Here is a 21,043-nt window from a genome sequence, read left to right as displayed (position 1 = left end):
ATATTTTCCAACTAAAAAACGCTTTAACTAACTATATTTTTATATTACTCAACTCATAAAATATGTAAAATTCACTCAAATGCTTTATAAATTCTTTAACTCATTAAATGTGTAGCATTGAAAATATTTAAAATTCTTCAGCTTAAAATGTATTCTAAACAGAGATATTGATACTGCCCCACTACATTTTAAAGGCTAACATTGATAAAAACCAACAAACGTGAAGGCCACACAATAGTGATTGCTTAATACACTTTTTTTAATTGCTCTTTAAAAAAAAAGCACAAATTCAAGAGGATGAAGAAACAATAAGTGCAATAAAACTGCATTATAAGAGTGCCACACAACATATTGACAAAAAGAGTTGGTTTTGTATTGTACGGCAGAAAAAGCAAATGATCACAACAAAACACATTAGTTACATAACACTTACACCAACAAATAGTCCATTCTGGAAGACTCACTCAACGAAACATTCTTCAGCGTCAATAAATGTCCTTTCAGTGGTTTGCTGTCCTCAAGGCTCAAGACAGCATTCTGAATAAATATGAAGGCGAGTTCAAGTTTTTTGGGGTGCTGTAGGTCCAGAGCATAGATGTCCCCGAAGAGTTAGAAGAGATTAGTCAGCCAGATGTGTGGGATCACTGACGGCAGCATCAGGAGCATCACCACGACAACTGAGAAGATACCCACAGCAGTGTCTGTGAGGTCTGGTATTCTGGAAAATACAAAACAAAAAACACAGATGAGTTCAGACCCTCAAAGATATTCATCACACTAATGTCCAAAACTGACATTCCTGCCATCTGTCAATGGGAATCTTTTCATGCTAACATTCTGTTAGCTTCTAATCAACTGGCTATGATGTTTTAAGGACCAACTCCAATTAAAATTGTGTTTTTAAAAAGTTCTTTAGCATTTTTCCGAAGGAGGACATTTATAAAATAATTTAAGACTAAAGCTTCATTTTTCTTTATTCAAATAATGATGGATCAGGAGCAGAAATGGTAAACGAAAAGGTTCCCGCTCCTTCCAATCAGGAGTCCCTGATGTTCGCCTTTCATCTTCCATCTCATTTTTAAAACCATTTAAAAATATCACTCAGTTTACAAACTACAAACAATTGCCCTATTTATTATGTCACTCAATAAAATCTCAATCAATATTAAAGGATTAGTGAAAACCATTGACAGGGAGTCATGTGCACTTACAGTACAGGTCTTGAAGAAGTTGGAGGCATCTTCATGCAGATAAACAGGAAGTGCAAGGAGGACAAGTGCCCGTCTCATGTTCACGTCACGCTGGTCCTAAAAGAATAAAAAGAAATATCCATTACCTTTGAAGCAAATGCAAAGCAAACACTTCCAATATTTATTTAAGGAACTTTAAGAAATAATAAAATGATACCTTTTCTAGATGTCTATTTCTAGTAAGAGGACAATACAGTGTTCATGGCATGATCCACTTCAGGTCAAAGACCCAAAGTCATTTTTAAGGCAAGTTGCACCTTGGCTTCTTACAGCTGTTTACAAATGATTTGTTATCCGTTTTTGAATTATGCACATTAGAAATTCACCTGGAGGTCATAAATCCTAACCAAGCTGGCCAGTTCCTGTCTGTTTTGGTGGACTTAGTCTCAGAAAAGGGCAGCTTTAAGTTACACAAACATGTAAAAACTGCACAATTTCCTCTGACTGCATCTACTCTACATAAATCCATTTCAGATCTTGACAGATGAGTTTTCATGGTTTCAAATGATGGAATGGTGCTAATGCAACATCATTTTATTATTGTAATATACTGTCATAAAGACATGACAATATTCCAAAGTGTCTCCACATACATGGCAGTGGAAACACTTTGGAATATTGGCTATGTAGTACTGCAGTATTATATGTAGTACTGCATAGTGCCAAAGTAACAGAACACAACTTGCACCTCCATTCCATTGTGCCACCTTCAGCCTGCAATCTAAATATGTTTAGTTCAAATGTAAATAATTTCAGCTCTATTTAGACCTTTGGCTAGTTAAAATGTGCATAAATGTTTCCATGCTGCCGTATAAATATAATGATGGAAATAGTTCAGGATGAATGCATTAAATAAGTATAAAACTCACCCACTGACACCTCTTTTCTGGTGAAATGGTGACTTTCTGGTGAACCTTCTGAAGTTCAGTATCTGAAAAAGTCCAAAAGAGATTTTTCAATGTTAAAAAATGTTTCAATTATATTCTGATCAAAAAACATTTATTGCACTACACAACCCATTGCATTTTTTGTTTTTTTTAAAATAGCTCTAGACAAATAACTGAGACAAGTTACCTCGCTGGCCTTGGCGTCTACCTGGAGGTGAAACACTGAACACTCTGTAGTTCGGTACCTGAACACAACACGAGCACGTTGATTAATTTATTTTTACAAAAACCTTTTTTATAACGGAGATCAGTGATTTATAAAAGCTTAAAGCTGCATTCAAAACCCAATGCTTCCATGTAGCAACCAGGCTTAAAACTGTTGGCGGTAGCTCCTCCCACACAACCGTTAGAGGCTTTGAGTGACATTTTTGGACAAATGTCCAGCAGCAAACTTTAGCCACAGACAGAGGCCTCCAACGCGAATTTCACACGCGGATCATGTTTAGTGTGATTGCAGCATAACAGATCATTTCTACCTCTGAAAAAAAAAACCTCATCACTGTCGTAACTTACGGGCAGAAATACGACGCTGAAGTTGGCTTCCGATTCACAGCTTCCGATTCGCGAAGGCACAAAAGAAACATTCCGCTGCATTTTTCGCATTAAGATCACCCAAAACCGGGTCCTGTTCAAAAACCGCTGGACCTGGACTGCTCAAACCTGGATTAAATTATACATTAGATACTAAAGAACACATTAAATATAGTTTCTGATTTGTGAAACCTTCCTCTGATTTGTGAAAATCTGAAATAGATTGATGTTTATCGCATTTTACGCACTGAGTCCACCTTAGACCAGGTCCTGTTCAAAAACCGCAGGACCTGGACTGCTCAAACCTGGATTAAATAATAATTTAGATAGTAAAGAACACGTTAAACCCAGTTTCTGATTTGTGAAACCTTCCTCTGATTTGTGAAAATGTGAAATAGGTTGATTTTTTATCCCATTTTACGCACTGAGTCCACCTTAGACCAGGTCCTGTTCAAAAACCGCAGGACCTGGACTGCTCAAATCTGGATTAAATAATAATTTAGATAGTAAAGAACACGTTAAACCCAGTTTCTGATTTGTGAAACCTTCCTCTGATTTGTGAAAATGTGAAATAGGTTGATTTTTATCCCATTTTACACACTTAGTCCACTTCAGACCAGGTCCTGTTCCCAAACCGCAGGACCTGGACTGCTCAAACCTGGATTAAATTATGCATTAGATACTAAAGAAAACACATTAAATACAGTTTCTGATTTGTGAAACCTTCCTCTGATTTGTGAAAATGTGAAATAGGTTGATTTTTATAGCATTTTACGCACTGAGTCTCAAAATCTCAACATACAAAAGAAACTGGGAAACAGATGTCAGATTGGACAAATAGTTATGGTCATGGTTAGCATGTACCACTGACTTAAGTTTTGTTTTTCTGTTCAATATTTCTTGGTTTGTTTTCTGATTTACTTTAAAGTCCCTGTTATGGTGTTTTCCTTAAAGTTGTCCTTCCCTTGTCCCCATTATCCTTAAATTGCATAAAATTCGATGAAATGATACTTTTTCCCACAGTGGTGTTTGAACAGGACCCGGTCTGAAGTGGACTTAGTGCGTAAAATGTGATTAAAAATCAACTTATTTCACATTTTCACAAATCAGAGGAAGGTTTCACAAATCAGAAACAGCATTTATTGTGTTCTTTAGTATCTAAATTATTATTTAATCCAGGTTTGAGCAGTCCAGGTCCTGCGGTTTTTGAACAGGACCTAGTCTAAGGTGGACTCTGGGCGTAAAATGCTGTAAAAATCAATCTATTTCACATTTTCACAAATCAGAGAAAGGTTTCACAAATCAGAAACTGTATTTAATGTGTTCTTTAGTATCTAATGCATAATTTAATCCAGGTTTGAGGAGTCCAGGTCCTGCGGTTTTGGAACAGGACCTGGTCTGAAGTGGACTAAGTGTGTAAAATGGGATAAAAATCAATCTATTTCACATTTTCACAAATCAGAGGAAGGTTTCACAAATCAGAAACTGGGTTTAACGTGTTCTTTACTATCTAAATTATTATTTAATCCAGATTTGAGCAGTCCAGGTCCTGCGGTTTTTGAACAGGACCTGGTCTGAATTGGACTCAGTGCGTAAAATGGGATAAAAATCAACCTATTTCACATTTTCACAAATCAGAGGAAGGTTTCACAAATCAGAAACTGGGTTTAACGTGTTCTTTACTATCTAAATTATTATTTAATCCAGATTTGAGCAGTCCAGATCCTGCGGTTTCTGAACAGGACCTGGTCTAAGGTGGACTCAGTGCGTAAAATGCGATAAAAATCAACCTATTTGAGATTTTCACAAATCAGAGGAAGGTTTCACAAATCTGAAACTGTGTTTAATGTGTTCTTTAGTATCTAATGTATAATTTAATCCAGGTTTGAGCAGTCCAGGTCCAGCGGCTTTTGAACAGGACCCGGTTTCAGGGTGGTCTTAGTGCGAAAACTGCAGCGGAATGTTTCTTTTGTGCCCTCGCGAATCGGAAGCTGTGAATCGGAAGCTAACTTCAGCGTCGTGGCAGAAATGCATTTTGGGCTGGGCTCGCCATACGTCTGCTATGACAAACTAATCATGTATACATTTCCACATTAATCTCTAAAACAATCATAACACACATATGTTTAAACAACAGTAAATCACATTTACGGTAGTATAAGAGCATTTTTAAAGCATTCATTCAAAATAAACCATGAACGATACTTACCAAATTAAATCAGGGCTGAAGACAAGACGGCACCATCAGCGATGAGGCGGATGAAAAAAAAAAAAACCGAGGTTGGGGCGTCTTGAAGCGGGACGAAATCGCAACGCTTTGCAGAAAAATAAAATGCTTGACTTTCAATTTCAAACGTCGCATACTCGCATTCGGCAAATCCAACATGGCCACCTGAGCTAACGTAGAGAAAACGAAAGACCCTCCCACCAGTACGTGATGACGTCATGACGCTACTTCAGGGATCTTAAAATTTTTGAGTGCTAGATACAAATAAGCTTTAAAATATTTAGCACTGTTAAGTTAAATTTGAAAAAATATTGATAGAGCTTAATACTTTATAGTTGAATCAACTACAAAATGACATTTAAGTTGTGTAACCTTAATAGTTATGAGTCAGTACAAGTGATAGGGTTTAGAGTGTGTTCAAAATGGGAGGTGGCGGCCTCTCGTCCAATCAGAGCACGAGAAATCATCTGCCTTCCGTTTCATTCAAAGTGCCTTCCTTTTCATTCAAAGTCACTTCCGTTTCATGCATACTCCTCTCTCACACACACATATAAACTCTTCCTCACACGTTCATATATACTTGTCTTTCACATACATACATTCTTTATTAAGAGTGACAATGAGAGTGAGAATGTATGTATGTGTAAAGTAATATATATGCATGCGAGAGAGAGAATATATGGATGTGCAAGTGAGAATATATGAATGCGTAAGAGAATATATATGCATGCGAGAGAGAGAATATATGGATGTGCAAGTGAGAATATATGAATGCGTAAGAGAATATATATGAATGTGAGAGAGAGAATATATGGATGCGTAAGAGAATATATGTATGCGAAAGAGAGTATATATGACTGTGAGAGCAAGAATGTATGAATGTGAATGGTTCAGAATAAATAATGTCTTATACGGCCCCTCATAGCTGTGCGCTCATGTGTGAGGTGCTGCGCGTTCATGTGAGGCACTGCGCACTCCAGGTCACAGCGAGGCAACCACCTCCGCTGATCAGCGTGACAGATAACCTAGATATTTCTAATCTACCTTTCTTCAGTTCTAAAATTAAACAACACAATTGCTTCAGAAGTTTAAACATCAGCTCATCGTTAACAGCCTGGTGGGATTTTCTTAAAAAAAACAACCTCACATTATTTCCATGTAAACTTACCCCCATTTGGAACAACCCTGACATTTTGATTAACAAAACCATGATTCATTTTGCTTCATGGAAGAACAAAGGAATCCAGCAGTTTCAGCATATAATTCAGAATAGAAAATTTATGTCCCTCTCAACATTATCCTCAACCTATGGAATTAATATAAACAAATTTCTAGAATATCAGCAGCTTAAATCAGCTATAAGCACTAAATACTGCCTGACCCAAATAGACCAAGACCTTCCCCTTACAGTAACACATTTCATTGACCTGAAAAATCCCAAACTCACCTCCAAAATTTATAAGATGTTATCGGACATAGATGAAACAATTTACTTACCCATGACAAAATGGGAGTCTGAGCTATCATTGAATTCTAGTGATCAATTTTGGCTACAGATCTGTTTGAATGCCTTTAATATGACCAAAAGCCCTAATTTGCAACTTATTCAATACAAGATTCTCCACAGAACTCACTACACTGGACAGAGGCTATTTAAAATGGGTCTCAATCAGTCTGCTATATGCACATAGTGCATAGGTAACAACATAGACGACTATTTGCATGCTCTGTGGCTCTGTCCACCTGTCCAATCATTCTGGCGTAAGGTTTGTGAGGATTTATCAGTCTGGTTTAATCATAAGATTCCTGCTTGCCCCAAATTCTGCTTATTAGGTGACCTGAATAACATCAACATGGAATCTAACAAGGCTTATATGGTTCTCACTGCTGTATGTATCGCAAAGAAAACTATCCGCCTAAACTGGAAATCTAAAAATAATCTTAGCATCAACCACTACAGAAACCTCATGTCAGAGCATATTAGTTTAGAGATAATGTCCTCCACAAAAAACCTGTCGGCCTCAGACTCTCCCTGGCTCCAGCTGATTAGTCACATTCCCTAATAGGGGTGGGATGGTGATAGGTTGGGCCGGGTCCTGGCTGGTTGGGTGGGCCGGGGTGGGTTTGGGGGGGTGGGCTCTGCCGGGCCTGCCGTTCTCCCGGCTCGGGGCTCTGGTTGCCCGGATGGTGTGGTGGTGGGGGCGCACACTCTGCCGGCAACTTAGCAGGGGTTCCGGAGGGCGGATGCCTTCTGGGCGCGGGATAGGCAGTGCGGCTGACCGGGAACGGCGGCCGGGTGCCGTGCTGGGTGGCTGGTAGCCGTGGCGGGGGCTGGGGGGGGGGGCTTGGGGTCGTCTGCCCATGGCCGGTGTTTCGCCCGTGGCCGGTAGTTGGCGCGTGGCCTGGCCCCCCGGGGGTCGACGCCGCAGTCACAGCAGGGGTTAAGGGGTTCACTTGGGTGAGTTTATTTCATTATTATTATAATTATTATTATTATTACTATTATTATTATTACTATTATTATTATTATTATTATTATTATTATTATTATTATTATTATTATTATTATTATTATTATTATTATCATTACTATTATTATTATTACTATTATTTATTTATTGATTTTATTATTATTATTTAATTTATTTATTTATTTATTTATTTGAGAGGGGGGCCTGGGGGGGTGGCGTGCTAGTCCTTAGGGAGGTCAGGGTATGAATGGTGGGGCTGGACCCCCTGCCCCTCCGTTCTGGCACCGGGACCCTTCCTTGCTGGCTGTCTCTCGGCGCTGCGAGGCTCTGGCCTCCAACTGCGGCTGGCTTGCCGTGTCTGGCTGCCTGGCCGCTCTGGGAGGGGGGGCGCCTACCGCGGCCGGCTGGGGGGCCGGTCGCTTGGGGGAGCCTTCTCCCCCGTTTGTGCCCATCTGCCTGCTCCTCCCCGCTCTCACCCAAACAAGTATTGCACACAGGCACATAGGGCTCCGGGAACTGGATGGGAGGGGTATGCTGGCGGGGCTCACTGGGGATACCCCTCTCTGGGTGCTCGTCGGCACCCGCCCTCCTCCCCGCTTTTTACTTGCATATTAGACATTCTGATTCATCTAGGGCCTTGTGGAGGGGGTCTGGTGGAGGGGGGCACGGTGAAACATCCGTGCTCACCTTTCGTTGGCCTCCCCCACAATTTTAACTTCCTCTTTAGACACACACACTGCATGCTAGCAGCACACACACAGCAAATACACACCACACTCAGAGGGACCCCGGAGTGGGTGGCTCTGCGGCTTGGCAGCGGTGGGGCCCCCCACACTGAGGACCTCCTATTTTACCTGCAGCACACACACAGCACTCCGACACCTCCACACATGGGTGGGGTCGGGGGGGGCGGCCGGTCTTCACCCGCCTGGTCTTCTCAGGGCGGCCGGGCTTATGGGAATCCTGTCGGCTGCGGGGGGGGTCGGGCATGCTGCGCTGGGGGTCGGCCGGCTGGGGGGGGGTTACTGCGAGGCGGCGGGGGGTGGGGAGGGTAACCAGATGATTGTGAGTATGTGTGCGTGAGTGCATGGGTAGGACGGACCTGGGGGCTGGCTCGCTGGGACCCTCTGGGGCTTTCCCTCCCCATCACAGAGAGGGGAGGGCACTGAGAGGGTTGGGGAGGGGGGCTCAGATATTATGGCGGGGGGGGGGGGGGGGGGGGGGTTGTAGTGTGTAGGGTTGTAGGGTTATGGGGGGTGGCTGTGGGTGCGTGGCGATCCCTGGGTTGCTTATGTATCCCCACCCCCACGTGCACGTGCACACTGCCACACTGCTCCCTGTCTGCTTCATCCCTCCTCCTTACCCACAGTGTATTGATGGAAAAAAAAATTTATTTTTTATTTTTCACTCATATTAGAGTCAGATTTTCACCTTTGATGTAATATTTGTCTTTCCAGCAGATCTGGTATAATTGTTGCAGCTTAAAATAATAACTTATTCAAATCAGTGCTTGTATCCCCCACCTTTTCACCTTTCTTCCTTTTACTCTCTTCCACCCTCCCCTCACATTCTCCCCTCTCCCTCCCCACACACACTAAATGTAACAAATAAATAAAAACTAATACAACAAAAAGGGGTTTATACAAAGCTACACTCTAGTTTCTCGAAGCTATATAACCTCTTTTTGTGATAGTAAAACCTGTCCAACACAAAAAGCCTTCAGCTCTAATCTGTTTGCTAAACTGTTGGACAGAACAAGTTAAAAAAGAAGAAAAAAAAAAAAAGAAAACAGAGGTTATGAGCGGGTGTGAGTACTCATCTTTGATCCTGATTTGATTTAAATCACAGTAATCAATGCATGGGCATAGCGATTTATCTTTTTTCTCTACAAAGAAAAACCCTGCACCCACAGGAGATGAGGACAGCCTGATGTGTCCAAGAGACAGGGCGTCTTGAATGTAGCTTTCCCTAGCCAATTTTTCTGGGCCCGATAGATTGAAGGGAAGGGTGGCGCCAGGTAACAGATTGATAGAGCAGTCATACGGGTGATGAGGTGGTAGAGAGCTAGCCTTGGTTTAACAAAAAACGTCTTTTACGTCATGATAACAGGAAAGGATTTTTGAGAGATCCACCTCACAGGATTCATCGTGGTGGGAAAATGATACAGTGGGGATGGCAGACTGGAGGCAGTTGGCCATGCAGTAAGCACTCCAATTAACAATAGTACGTAGAGACCAATTAAACTGACGGTTGTGTAGTTTTAACCAGGAGAGCCTCAGCACGATGGGGTTATGAGTGGACGGAGTAATGAGGAACTGAATAGATTCTCTGTGGTTACCGGATGAGATGAGAAGGATGGGTTTGGTGCGATGGGTGATTTGAGAGAGGTGTTGATGCCCCTAATCCAGAGGCTTTGATGGGTACTTCCAGGGGTTCTGTGGGCAGAGACAAGTTGCTGTGGTGACAAGTTGCTGATCGATAAGGCTTTGCTCGGTACCGGAGTCAATGAGGGCTCGTAAATCCTGAATTTTGGACTGAAAGCAGACTTTGACAGGAATAAATAAGAAATTGTTCTCTGTATTATTTACAGAGTGGCCCGCCCACGGCCTGTCTTTTAACGGGGGGCCCTGGTGTTTAAACGCAGGGGGCATTGTAGTACAAGGTGGCCTTTGTTTCCACAGTAAAAGCAGGAACCTTCTTCACGGCGTCTGCAACGTTCTTCTTCAGTTAATTTTGAATGTCTGATTTGCATAGGTTCTTCAGGAGTTTTATGGATAGAAAAAGGCTCAGGTCTGGATGATGAATCAGCAGTAGGTATTGAGAAAGTGTTGTTAGTGGAGGTTTTACGAGGGAACTGATTCTTTTCGTTTTGGCATTCTCGAAGACGGATATCTGAACGGAGAGCCGCAGACACAAGTACTTCGAAAGTTCGAGCTTCGGGTTGTGAGCAGAGATGGTCTTTGATGTTTTGATTAAGGGATTGATAGAAAATGCCTTTTAATGCAAGATCGGGCCATCATGCTTCCACAGCTAAAATTTGAAACTCGATCACATGTTCGCTGACCGATCGATTACGTTGTTTTTAGTTCAGCAATCGTCGTGTGTCTTCTTCTTGTTTACGGGGTTGGTCAAAGATGAGTCGAAATTCATTAACGAAACGGTCATATGATAAATGGGAGATGGCATTGGATGCTATGAATGCTTGGGCCCATTGCAGAGCTTTATTCCTTAGGGAATTTACGATTAAAGTTATTTTGCTGTGATCAGACTGATAGTACTTGGGTGCTTGCTGGAAGATCAATTGACCCTGTAACATAAATCCTCCACAGGTCTCGACGTCTCCAAGGAACGGTTCCGGTTGTACACGGAAGTTTTCTGGTGCTGTGAATGAACCGAAAGAGGAGATGGCTTAAGTTGCTGGTGGATACTTGGGATGCAGCTGCTGCAGTATGAGAAAATTGTCCGTTTAGATCATGGATAGTTTGTGTCATACCGTCTAGACCAGGGGTCCCCAGATCCAGGCCTCGAGGGCCAGTGTCCTGCTGGTTTTCCAGAAACCCTGCCTTATTTGCTGCTGATTACCTGGATCAGGTGTGTTTAGCCAATAAGGAGCCTCAATGGCAGGTTTGTTGAAAAACATGTAGGACACTGGCCCTCGAGGCCTGGATCTGGGGACCCCTGGTCTAGACGAAGAAACAGATCTTGTTGAGCGGCGGCCATTTGAGATATGGCATCTGCTTGACGTCCAAGCATGATCCCTTGCTGGGTAACTGCGAGGCCAAGTCCTTCCGGGTCAGCTAGGTCTGGTGTTTGGCCAGTTCGTTCTGTCATGGCTAGCTTTATGAGACAGACCCAGATGCTGGAAACCGGAAGGAAAACACAGGTGAGATGGTGGGTGAGTAATAATTTTTTTTTTCTTGGTCCAGTGTGATAGTTGGTGTTGCGGGAGAATGGATGATGGCTCGTGGCGTGACTGGAGGTTTGTCCTTGGCTCATGACGTGACCGGAAGATACGACCATGCCTCGTGGCGTGGCTGGAGATCCGGCAGTAGCTCGTGGCGAAACTGGAGGTAGGTTGAGGCTTGGATCCGTGAGAGTTGAGGACACAGGTGACCACTCGTGGGAATGACTTTCTGAGCATGAGACAGAGAGCGAGACTTAGGCAAAAAGCAAGAGTATTTGAACAAGACAAATAGTGACCAAACAATGCACCATCAGAGGCAACGAACTGGCGATGAATGCTGGTCCAGGATCTTCTTAAGTAGGCAGGCAAGTGAAGAGGTGAGTGGTAGCAGCTGTGTCACATCAGGAGCAAGGCAGAGAGAAGAGGGGGAGGAGAGCTGACATAGGCACCATGACAATTTATTCTGTAATACATGTACCATCCCCTGGCATTCTTAATGTTATGACTATTGTTCTTGTCAAGAATAATTGTTCTATTTGTTTTGAATAATAAAGTTTTAAAAGAACAACAGCAGTTGACAAACCTTCAACAACACCATCATCAACAATAAAAACAATATTAATATATTTTGCAAAACCTCATCTTTAACTAGTTGAAAAAATAGTTTTTTTAATAAAATTATAACTGAATTGTTTTTTTCCTTTTAATTTAAGGATCCATATTATATCATGGACTGTAATAAAAAGCTTTAAACTGATTCACTGTAGCTGTGGTAATAGGGTTCTTCTATATAAGTATTCTCCTAATAATTCTGAACAAAATGCCCAACTTTTGTGTAACTTTTTAAAGTGTCTGTAACCCCTTAGCAAAAGAAAACGTTTACCAGTAAAAGTGAGGCAGTGTAATTAGATTAGTTTAATCTGTATTTAATATCTATATTTTGTAAACTTAAAATTATGATTATTATTTATTTCATAGGCAAAATGGAAAACAAATTAAATATTATATTATTGACTGTGACAAAAAGCTTTAAAATTAGTATTTTTTCCACCATGGCTACAGTCAGGTGATGGTTCCTTAACAAAAAGTACAGTAAAAGTTTCTTTATTAAGCATACATGAGTATAAGTATAAGTATTTTTTTAGTGGATCTTAAAGAGCAGTTTATATATGTTGTTATTTTCCAGTTCTATAATGACAGACTGCTGTTATTTTTGTATATGTATTTTGTCTCAAAAGAACAGGAATTATGATTATCCACAACAAAAAAACATAAATAAAACATGAGATATGAAATAAAAAAGGCCTTTTAAAAGAAGCAGCTCTTTTTATATTGAGAATCCAAAACACTCATTACACGTTTGTGCTTTTTTTAAATTTCATTACAAATGCTTCTTGCTGATAAAAGTTGAAACGTTCCTCCTAAGACTGGTTATCAGGGTTTGCTTCTGGAGCAGATTTCTTGTGACAGAAGTTAGGGTTGATAGAAGAAAAAAAACAATTAGTTATTTTTGTCAACAACAAATGCCTTTACTGTCCTTTCTTCTAGTACTGTGCCGCGGTTGTTTGTTTGTCCTCTCAGTGTTGTGGTTGACACTCACCAGCCACTCCATCATAGACGTACGGCTTCTTTTTAGGGAACCCCAGACATTCGGCGAATTTCCTGTGGTCGTCATGGGCGGCTTTGTGCTGCTCCACGTCCCGATGTGACCCTTCTTCCTCTGACACACAGCATATGAGAGTGAGATCAAACAGTCAAACCGAAAGTCTGTTTTCAGTGTGAACATGGGTTTTACTGTAGCTGAGCACGAATCGAAATCTTGAGGACTTGTAGACCAGCAGCAAACAATCAGAGCAGCTCTCATAGAAGTCCACAGCTCCGGTGTCATTGTACTCCACAGGCTGTCCGTCCTCCTCCAATCCTGACACACAAACACACAAAAACAGTAGTGGACAAAGTACACAACTCATTTTAGGTCATTATAAAGCCAAAGCACCGTTTTTTTATCCTTTTTGTTTAATTCATGTTTTATAACTATTATTATTAAAATTTTAAATAACTAATAGATGAATCAATGATTAAGATGAAAACAACGTCTTTTTTTGATACTTACGGATGTTGTCAGCATGCAGGGTTTGGAGCTCGGCCTCATTATTAGATGGTACGGTCATATGGATGAAGCTCGTAGTGCAGGAAGAAAGGTTGTGACTGAGAAACAGCAACACAAACCAACGTCACGTGAACAGGAAACGTCACATGGAATGATACGCTTTAAGTTCCAGAGGCAGAACTCACTGGAATATGCTCCTGTCGATGTATGTGAAAGTTTTGTTGTCTGGAAGGAGTTTAAACTCCACGTGGGAGCTGGAGGCTTTTGCCAGCAAACCTTCAGCTGCTTCATGGTCGGACACGGACCAGACCAGAACCCAGTTCCTGAAAATCTGCATGAAGCAAAGGCGTGTTTGAATCAGTGGCTGAAAACAAGTTAGAATTTAATAATGAAATAAAAATCACAAAAGTTTGAAAAGTTTGTGAAGCAAATGAAGGGAAATGTTGCACATCAGAGCACGACTTTTAGGGGTCACTACAGTCGATCATCTGCCTCCATCTATCCTTATCCTCCTCAGTCAAACCTCCACCTCTAGATGTTCCTCCACCTGCTCATCACCCACAGCGAGACACAAGAATAAAAGAAAATGAGCTCATCAAACGTCACCTTCCATCTTTCCTTCACACTTGCAGAGCCTGTCAACACATCTCCATAACCTGCTGATCCATCATGCCGTCAAACTTCCCCCGCCCCGATGTCCTCATAAAAGCGTCTCTCCGTGCCTCACCTTGTTCAGGTCTTTTGTCGGCAGCCTTTTGGTCAAACCGTCACACTCGGAGGCGTTTGGAGCTGCATGTGAGCCGATCACTGCCAGCAGCAGCAGCACTGAGATCTTCTCTGCACTCTTCTTACTAGACACGGAAACTCTGCCGCACTGACAAGAGCTTTTAAAACCTGTAATGGGGTCAACTCAAACTTTGTGTGTTCTCGGTACACACAAATCACTTCTTAAAGCAAAATGCAAATGATTAATGGGATTAATCAATGGAATTTCCACTGCCCACCAGATCAATGTGACTCTACTCGGAAACTATTTAAAGAGATGTGATTGAGAGAAATTCCATAAATTGGGGTTTTTCTGAAGGAAAAAGACAGCTTGAACCACTATGCATCATAGATTGCATCACCTGGTCAGAGCTGCACATGACAAATTCACACAGAAACCCCACATATTTCAAAATGCTGCTTTTGTTGTTGTTTTGTTTCAGTAACATTAGGAACATTTGTTGTGTGTTTGTTTCCAGTTTGACGTTGCACAGTCAAAATGAATGGGAGCATCAACGTCTCATAGCAAAACTTGAAAAACGAATAGCCAAAGCAGCAATAAAGCAAGAACAAAAAAACGCCATAAATGATAAATAGATCTGCAATCTATCAAAACACACTCTATTTGAAGCTGAACGTAGCGTATTGTCATACGGATTAAACTACGCCATGATCCTAAAACAGATCCCGCATGAGGAGTTCATCGTAGCCAACGAATTAGCATGTGAAAGAATACAGAACCCAGGGGAAAAAAGCAGCATTACGCAATGAAATAGCAGGCATCCTCAAAACCGCAAAACTACCACCAAGTAACATAACCAAAAAAGAAATGGCAGCCATCCACAGTTTGAAAAACAATAGAGAAATCACAATATTGCCGGACAAAGCCAGAACCACAGTCATCCTGGACACAGAACAATAACGAATGAGATGCTTCAAGACGGGAACACCTATAAGGTCCTGAAAAGAGACCTGAAAAGAGACCCCACAGAAGCAAAGAAGAAAAAACTTGACTATACTGAAACAGCAACAGGAGGAAAAGAAAATAGATAAACAAACCTACAATCACCTCATACCAACAGCAGGCATCATCCTCCGGATTTATGGCACTCCAAAAATACACAAACCTGGAGCACCACTGAGGCCCATAATAGACAGCATGGGATCAGTAACATACAACCTATCCAAATTCATTGCCGATATCTTGAAACCCTTCCTAGGAAACACAGACTACCATTGCGAAAATGCAAAACAGCTGGGAGAAGAACTCAAAAACACAAAGATGGAAGCAAACGAAATATTCAATTCACATGACGTAATATCATTATTCACCAGGACTCCAGTAGAAGCCACACTACAAATAGTGCAGGTACAGTTGACAGCAGACAAATTGCTAAGGAAACGCACAAATCTCTCAGTTAACGACATTACACAACTTCTCTGTTTAACCACTACATCCACCTATTTCCAATTCCGCAACACAATTTACAGACAAAAGGAAGGCTTTTCCATGGACGACCCACTATTAGCCACAATGTGCAGCTTTTTCATGGAGGACCTGGAAAAGAAAGCAATAACATCTGCACTGGAGCACTTCAGTCCAACCTTATGGAAACGCTACGTTGATGACATTCTGGAAAAAATCAAAGCAGGACACACACAGGAGATCACAGACCACCTGAACACCATGGACGATACGGGACTAGTCAAATTCAAACATGAAGAGGAAAAAGACAACTCCGTCAACTTTCTGGACATAAACATCACCCACGCCAAAAACAGGGACATAAAACTAAAAGTATACAGGAAACCAACTCACACAGACCAATATTTATTATGAACCTCAGAACATCCTACCACTCACAAAATATCCGTCGTAAGAACCTTATTTGATTGTGCAGAACTGGTAACGGACAAGGGGGACAAAACGGAAGAGAAGAAACACATACAAATTGCAATAACCAGGTGTCAATATCCTCAATGGGCCATAAAAAGGGACAAACACAGGTGGAGCAGAGGAAATACAAGGAAGCAGAAAATAAAAATCTGACGAAGAAATCAGAAAACAAAGGAATGGTCACATTGCCGTACATCAGAGGAATAACAGAACGCATCCAAAGGGCCATGAAAAAACATCACATCAGCACCCCGGTTACACCGTACAAAAAAACTCAGCTCAACTTCTTGTTCACCCAAAAGACAAGATCGAACAAAATAAGAAATACAATGTAATTTATGAAATCCCATGTCACACCTGCAATAAAACATACATCGGAGAAACAGGACGCACCTTCATCACAAGAAAAACAGAACATCAAAAAAAAATGCGAAAAGGAAACAAATAAAATACTAACAAGAGCCAGACGACAACAAGCACTTCTAGAAAATATGAAATCAGCCATAACGGACCACTGCAAACAAGAAAACCACATCATGGACTGGGAAAAGGCCAAAGTCCTCCACACTGAAGACAACAGACACCGCAGATGGATCATGGAGGTGGTGGAGATAAGAAAGCGAGCCCATACTTCCATGAACAGGGATGAGGGGGCCTTCCTGCTCTCTCACACCTGGAGTAACATCTTCCAACAAAAAACGGACATCAAGAGGCGGAGTCACTTGTCAAAGTTTGACAGGTGACCCCACCATATTCACAATCAGCTGTTTTTAAAGACGTCACACACCACCACCTGATGAAGGCGGAAGGTATTTTACCGAAACATGTCAGTACGTTTTACAAAAAACAAACTAGTGTCTGATAAAAAAATAATAATAATAATAATTTAAGTACGCACAAACCCGCCCTGAGGCGCGGGAAAATCAGAGACTTGCATTACGTGAAGCCGTGGAAGGTCTGAAACCTCCCCAGCCACTCTGCTCTGAGTCCGGTAACCTTACAAAGATTGGGTAGACCTGGAGAGAATTCATTCTTTATGTGGATTTAACTGTTCCCGCCGACGATGAAAAAGCGAAAGTTAAATTATTTCCCTATCTGATTGATTGGAGAAAGTGGCAGAGAGCTTCTAGAAACGCTGATGGGTGAATCGGCGCTGGATGCTTGGAAGATTGCAGACATAATTGAGAGGTTTGATGATCACTGTAGTCCAGGCACTAATGAGACGGTGGAACGCTACAAATTATTCTCGAGGAACCAAGGTGGGGGTGAGTCAATCCACAGCTACGTCACGGAGTTAAAGCTGCTGACCAAATCCTGCAATTTTGGGGCAAAGGGAACCATTTTGCAATAAAGTGTAAGATGCCAGCAGAACATAGTAAAAGGAAATCAGTGCATAATGTGACGGAATGCGAAAGCAATGAATATGATGAAATCCTATGTGTAACAGGGTCAGACGCAGCGCATGCAACAGACATTAAGAAGGCAGCAGAAACTAAACTTTTTGCTTGCATGCTCTTAGGAAAGACATTGTAAATTTCAAACAGATTGTGTTGCTACTTGCAATGTTATCCCAGTTAACTTACTGAATCCTGATATAAGACTGGAAGACACAAAGACACTTCTAGTTATTTACAACAAAAGCAAGCTTAGAACACTAGGAAAAAGCTTTACAAGCTGGAGTTCCAGGTCAAGAATAAAGACTGCTCAGTGCCGGTGTTGGGCAAAAAAGCAAGTAAGGCCATGAAACTCATTAAAATCCATTATGAGAACATCATGGCAATAGACAGCATCGTCACCTCGCATACTCCCTCAATAGAGCAGTGGACATTAGAACAGATAAAAACAGAGTATGCAAATGTGTTCACTGGAGATGCATGTCTGGATGGAGTACACAAAGTTGAAATAGATGAGTCCATTAAACCTGTGCAGCCACAAAAAAGACGTGTTCCTGTAGCAATGATGAAACCACTTAAAGATGAACGACAAGACTTAGTGCAAAGAGAAATAATCTCGCCTGTAGAGCCAAGCACAGACTGGATTAGCGGTATGAAGGTTGTCCAAAAATCAAATGGGAAACCAAGGGTTTGCATTGATCCAAGACTTCTAAACAAAGCACTGAGGCGACTATTGAAGATAATCTCCCTGATCTGTCAAAATGTGAAGTTGTCACCGTGAGTGATGTCAAAGTAGATTCTAGCATGTCAAACTGGAAGAAGAGTCCAGCTACCTGACAACATTTTCCACCCCATTTGGACGTTACCGCTGGCTCAGGATGCCAATGGGAATCAGTACTGCACCAGTGATCTTTCAGAGGAAGTTGACAAAGGCTCTGGATAACCTACCTGGTCTGTTTATAATTGCACATGATGTACTGATCACAGGCTAAGGGGAGACACAAGAGGCTGCTGGATGTGATCATGATGAGAAACTAAGACTGTTCTTAAACAGGTGCATACAGAAGAACTTCAAATTAAATGCAGAAAACTTGAAATTGCGCCGAAAAGAAGTTGCTTACATTGGACATTTTCTAACAGCTGATGGGTTGAAAATAGACCCTGAAAAAGTGAGAGCCATCAATGAAATGCCACAACCTGCAGATGTCAAAGCAGTACAGAGGCTCTTAGGAATGGTGAACTATTTTGCCAAGTTCCGCCCACATCTCTTTGACTAGTGTGAGGTGTTGAGAAAACTCACACATAACGACTATAGGAAGCTCACAGTGCAGTGTGATGTCTCAGACACATGGTTGGGAGCAGCACTCATGCAGAATGGTAAGCCGCCTTTGCCAAATAGACCTTGGGCAAAGGTGGGCACAGACTTGTTTTGCTTTGACAACAGAGACTATTTGATCACAGTGCACTATTACACACATCTTTGGGAAATAGATTATCTACCAGACACAAAGTTCACTATAGTGATAAAAAACTTAAGGCTCATTTTGCTCGCCAAGGCATCCCAGATATATTCATATCTCATTAAAAGAAACTGTATTTCCAATAATATTCCATATGTTGACAATTTCACCACCTTCTAAAACAGACCATCTCTCTTTAAAACAGACGGCATCCATCCAAACCAAACAGGATCTCAACTTCTGTCCATGAACATTGAACTCACACTCCGCTCTGCTAAACTGATCACTGACCGTCTGGTCCACCAGCATCCATCCTCAGTTAGAACCACAGTTTTCACTCAACACATCCCAGTTCACAAAAGAAGCAGATCTCACAAACACCCCCATCCCGAATCCACCAGCACAGTTTGATATCTCAATCACATTCACGCATGACTGGACAAAAAATATGAATCAATCCATCTGCACGCACAAATGGTTTCGAACTTTGCTGTTTTAAACATGCACTCTCTTTAAACAAATCTTTTATTGTGAATGAGCTCATTTTAGACAACAACTTAGATTACTTTCTTTTAACAGAGACCTGGCTAGGTACCTATGCTCCTGTTAGTCTCACTGAAGCTTCCCCACTAAGTTTTAACTTTTTAAGGGAGATTTAAAAAGAAAGGCAGTGGCACTGCATTGATTGCTTGTGGCTCATTTGCAACCAAAACAATCACGCTAGATAGCTACTACTCATCTGAGCATCATGCATTATCTTTAACAGCCCATCTATTGTCATGGTGCCTCTGTCAGTTCTCTTCCCCCACCAGGTGTGACTACTCACCTCATCAAGACTCTTCTCTACTTAAGGAGACCCAGCTCCAGTATTCACGCCAGTTCGTTGCCCCTAATGGTGCTCGTTCTTTCCTAGAACCATGTCTGGCCCCCTAGCCTCATTTCTAGCTAACCCTTGTTTTTCTCTGCCTCAGGACGTCATGCCACAAGAGTCACCTGAGTCAGACGCTTCCACGAGCAGTAGCTACATTCCTTGATCTCCTAAAGAGACCTACCTCGTCCTAGGCTTTAGCCACGCCACGCATCCCGAGCTCGCAAACACCTTCAGCCATGCCACAAATCCATACTACATCTGGACCTCTAGTCTCGCCATGATCTTCAACCTCGCCAGAACCTCCAGCCACGCCAAATCAACCAACCTCGCCGGATCAAAATAAATCTTATTATTTACCTTACATCCTACCTGTGTCCTCCTTCTGGGTTTCAGTATCTGGGTCTGTCTCGTCCTCGGATCATGACAGAACAAACTGGCCCAACTCCTGACCCAGCTGACCTTGAAGGTCTCCGCCACACGATCTCACAGCAAGGAATATTCTTGGAACTCCACTCCAACATAATTTCTCGTAGTAAGACTATTCAATAGGATCTGTTTTCATGTATTAACGGTATCACACGAACTTTTACGGAAATAACTGGTCATTTGTTTAACTCCACTGTTTCAGATCCACTCCCGTCTTCCGGCAACATGCCCACTTCCACTTCCGACTCAGCACCGGAAAACTTCCGTCTCCAGCCTGAACCTTTTTTGGGTGAGGTCGTAGCCTGTGGTGGATTTCTATTGCAATGTCAACTTTTGTTCCAACAAGCTCCCATGTACTACCACACCGACCGCAGTAAAATTATATTGATAGTTGACTCTTTCAGAAACAAGGCTTTGCAATGGGCCCAGGCTTTCTTAGCGCCCAATCCCATCACACATCTTCCCTACGAGCGCTTCATCTGAGAATTCCGCCTAGTCTTCGATAAACCCAACAAGCAGGAAGAAGCCACTTGACGATTGCTGAGGCTCAAGCAACGCAATCGATTGGTCAGCGATCACGGGATCGACTTCCCGATTCTAGCGTTGGAGGCAGGGTGGTCCGATCCAGCACTAAGAGGTATTTTCTATTAATCTGTTAATGACACCATCAAAGACCATCTATGCACTCAACCTGAAGCCCCATCTTTCACAAAACTTGTCTCTGCAGCCCTACGTTCTGTCACTCACCTCGCCACAAAGAATGCAGTCATCACCCCTGTAAGCTATCGCC

General features: G+C 42.0%; 1 protein-coding gene and 1 long non-coding RNA gene across 4 annotated transcripts; both read right to left on the bottom strand.

The window, feature by feature from the left end:
- Positions 1 to 238: 238 nt before the first annotated feature.
- On the bottom strand, positions 239 to 10,916 carry LOC144995395 (uncharacterized). 3 transcript variants are annotated; one of them, XR_013658935.1, is made up of 5 exons: positions 10,733 to 10,916; positions 2,325 to 2,382; positions 2,120 to 2,181; positions 1,212 to 1,307; positions 239 to 718 (listed from the first exon to the last, which is right to left on the bottom strand). It is a non-coding gene; the product is annotated as an uncharacterized LOC144995395 (long non-coding RNA). The 3 variants fall into 3 exon arrangements; XR_013658934.1 differs by lacking the exon at positions 10,733 to 10,916 and adding an exon at positions 4,938 to 7,033; XR_013658933.1 differs by lacking the exon at positions 10,733 to 10,916 and having other exon boundaries at positions 2,325 to 4,101.
- A 1,720-nt stretch (positions 10,917 to 12,636) lies between these two features.
- On the bottom strand, positions 12,637 to 15,399 carry LOC110015915 (saxitoxin and tetrodotoxin-binding protein 1). The gene is made up of 7 exons (XM_078955282.1): positions 15,333 to 15,399; positions 14,168 to 14,334; positions 13,626 to 13,771; positions 13,444 to 13,538; positions 13,126 to 13,251; positions 12,931 to 13,050; positions 12,637 to 12,804 (listed from the first exon to the last, which is right to left on the bottom strand). Exons 1-7 carry the CDS (start codon positions 15,397 to 15,399, stop codon positions 12,752 to 12,754), a joined length of 774 nt encoding a protein of 257 aa, XP_078811408.1. The 3' UTR covers positions 12,637 to 12,751.
- Positions 15,400 to 21,043: the final 5,644 nt, after the last annotated feature.

This window comes from Oryzias latipes, chromosome 11 (assembly GCF_053564925.1).
Source record: "Oryzias latipes strain Hd-rR chromosome 11, Olatipes_Hd-rR_3.1".
Taxonomy (NCBI): Eukaryota; Metazoa; Chordata; class Actinopteri; order Beloniformes; family Adrianichthyidae; genus Oryzias; species Oryzias latipes.
The sequence above is the reverse complement of the archived record's forward strand: the minus strand, read 5'-3'. Positions and strand labels throughout refer to the sequence as shown.

What these genes read in the sequence shown, in the direction of transcription:
- LOC110015915 (XM_078955282.1), bottom strand. Translation starts at nt 15,399, where the DNA reads ATGAATTTGGATAGGTTGTATGTTACTGATCCCATGCTGTCTATTATG. An exon ending in ATCGACAGGAGCATATTCCA is followed by an intron (nt 13,539 to 13,625) that starts GTGAGTTCTGCC and finishes GCTGTTTCTCAG; the next exon opens with TCACAACCTTTCTTCCTGCA. An exon ending in CGTCTATGATGGAGTGGCTG is followed by an intron (nt 12,805 to 12,930) that starts GTGAGTGTCAAC and finishes CTATCAACCCTA; the next exon opens with ACTTCTGTCACAAGAAATCT.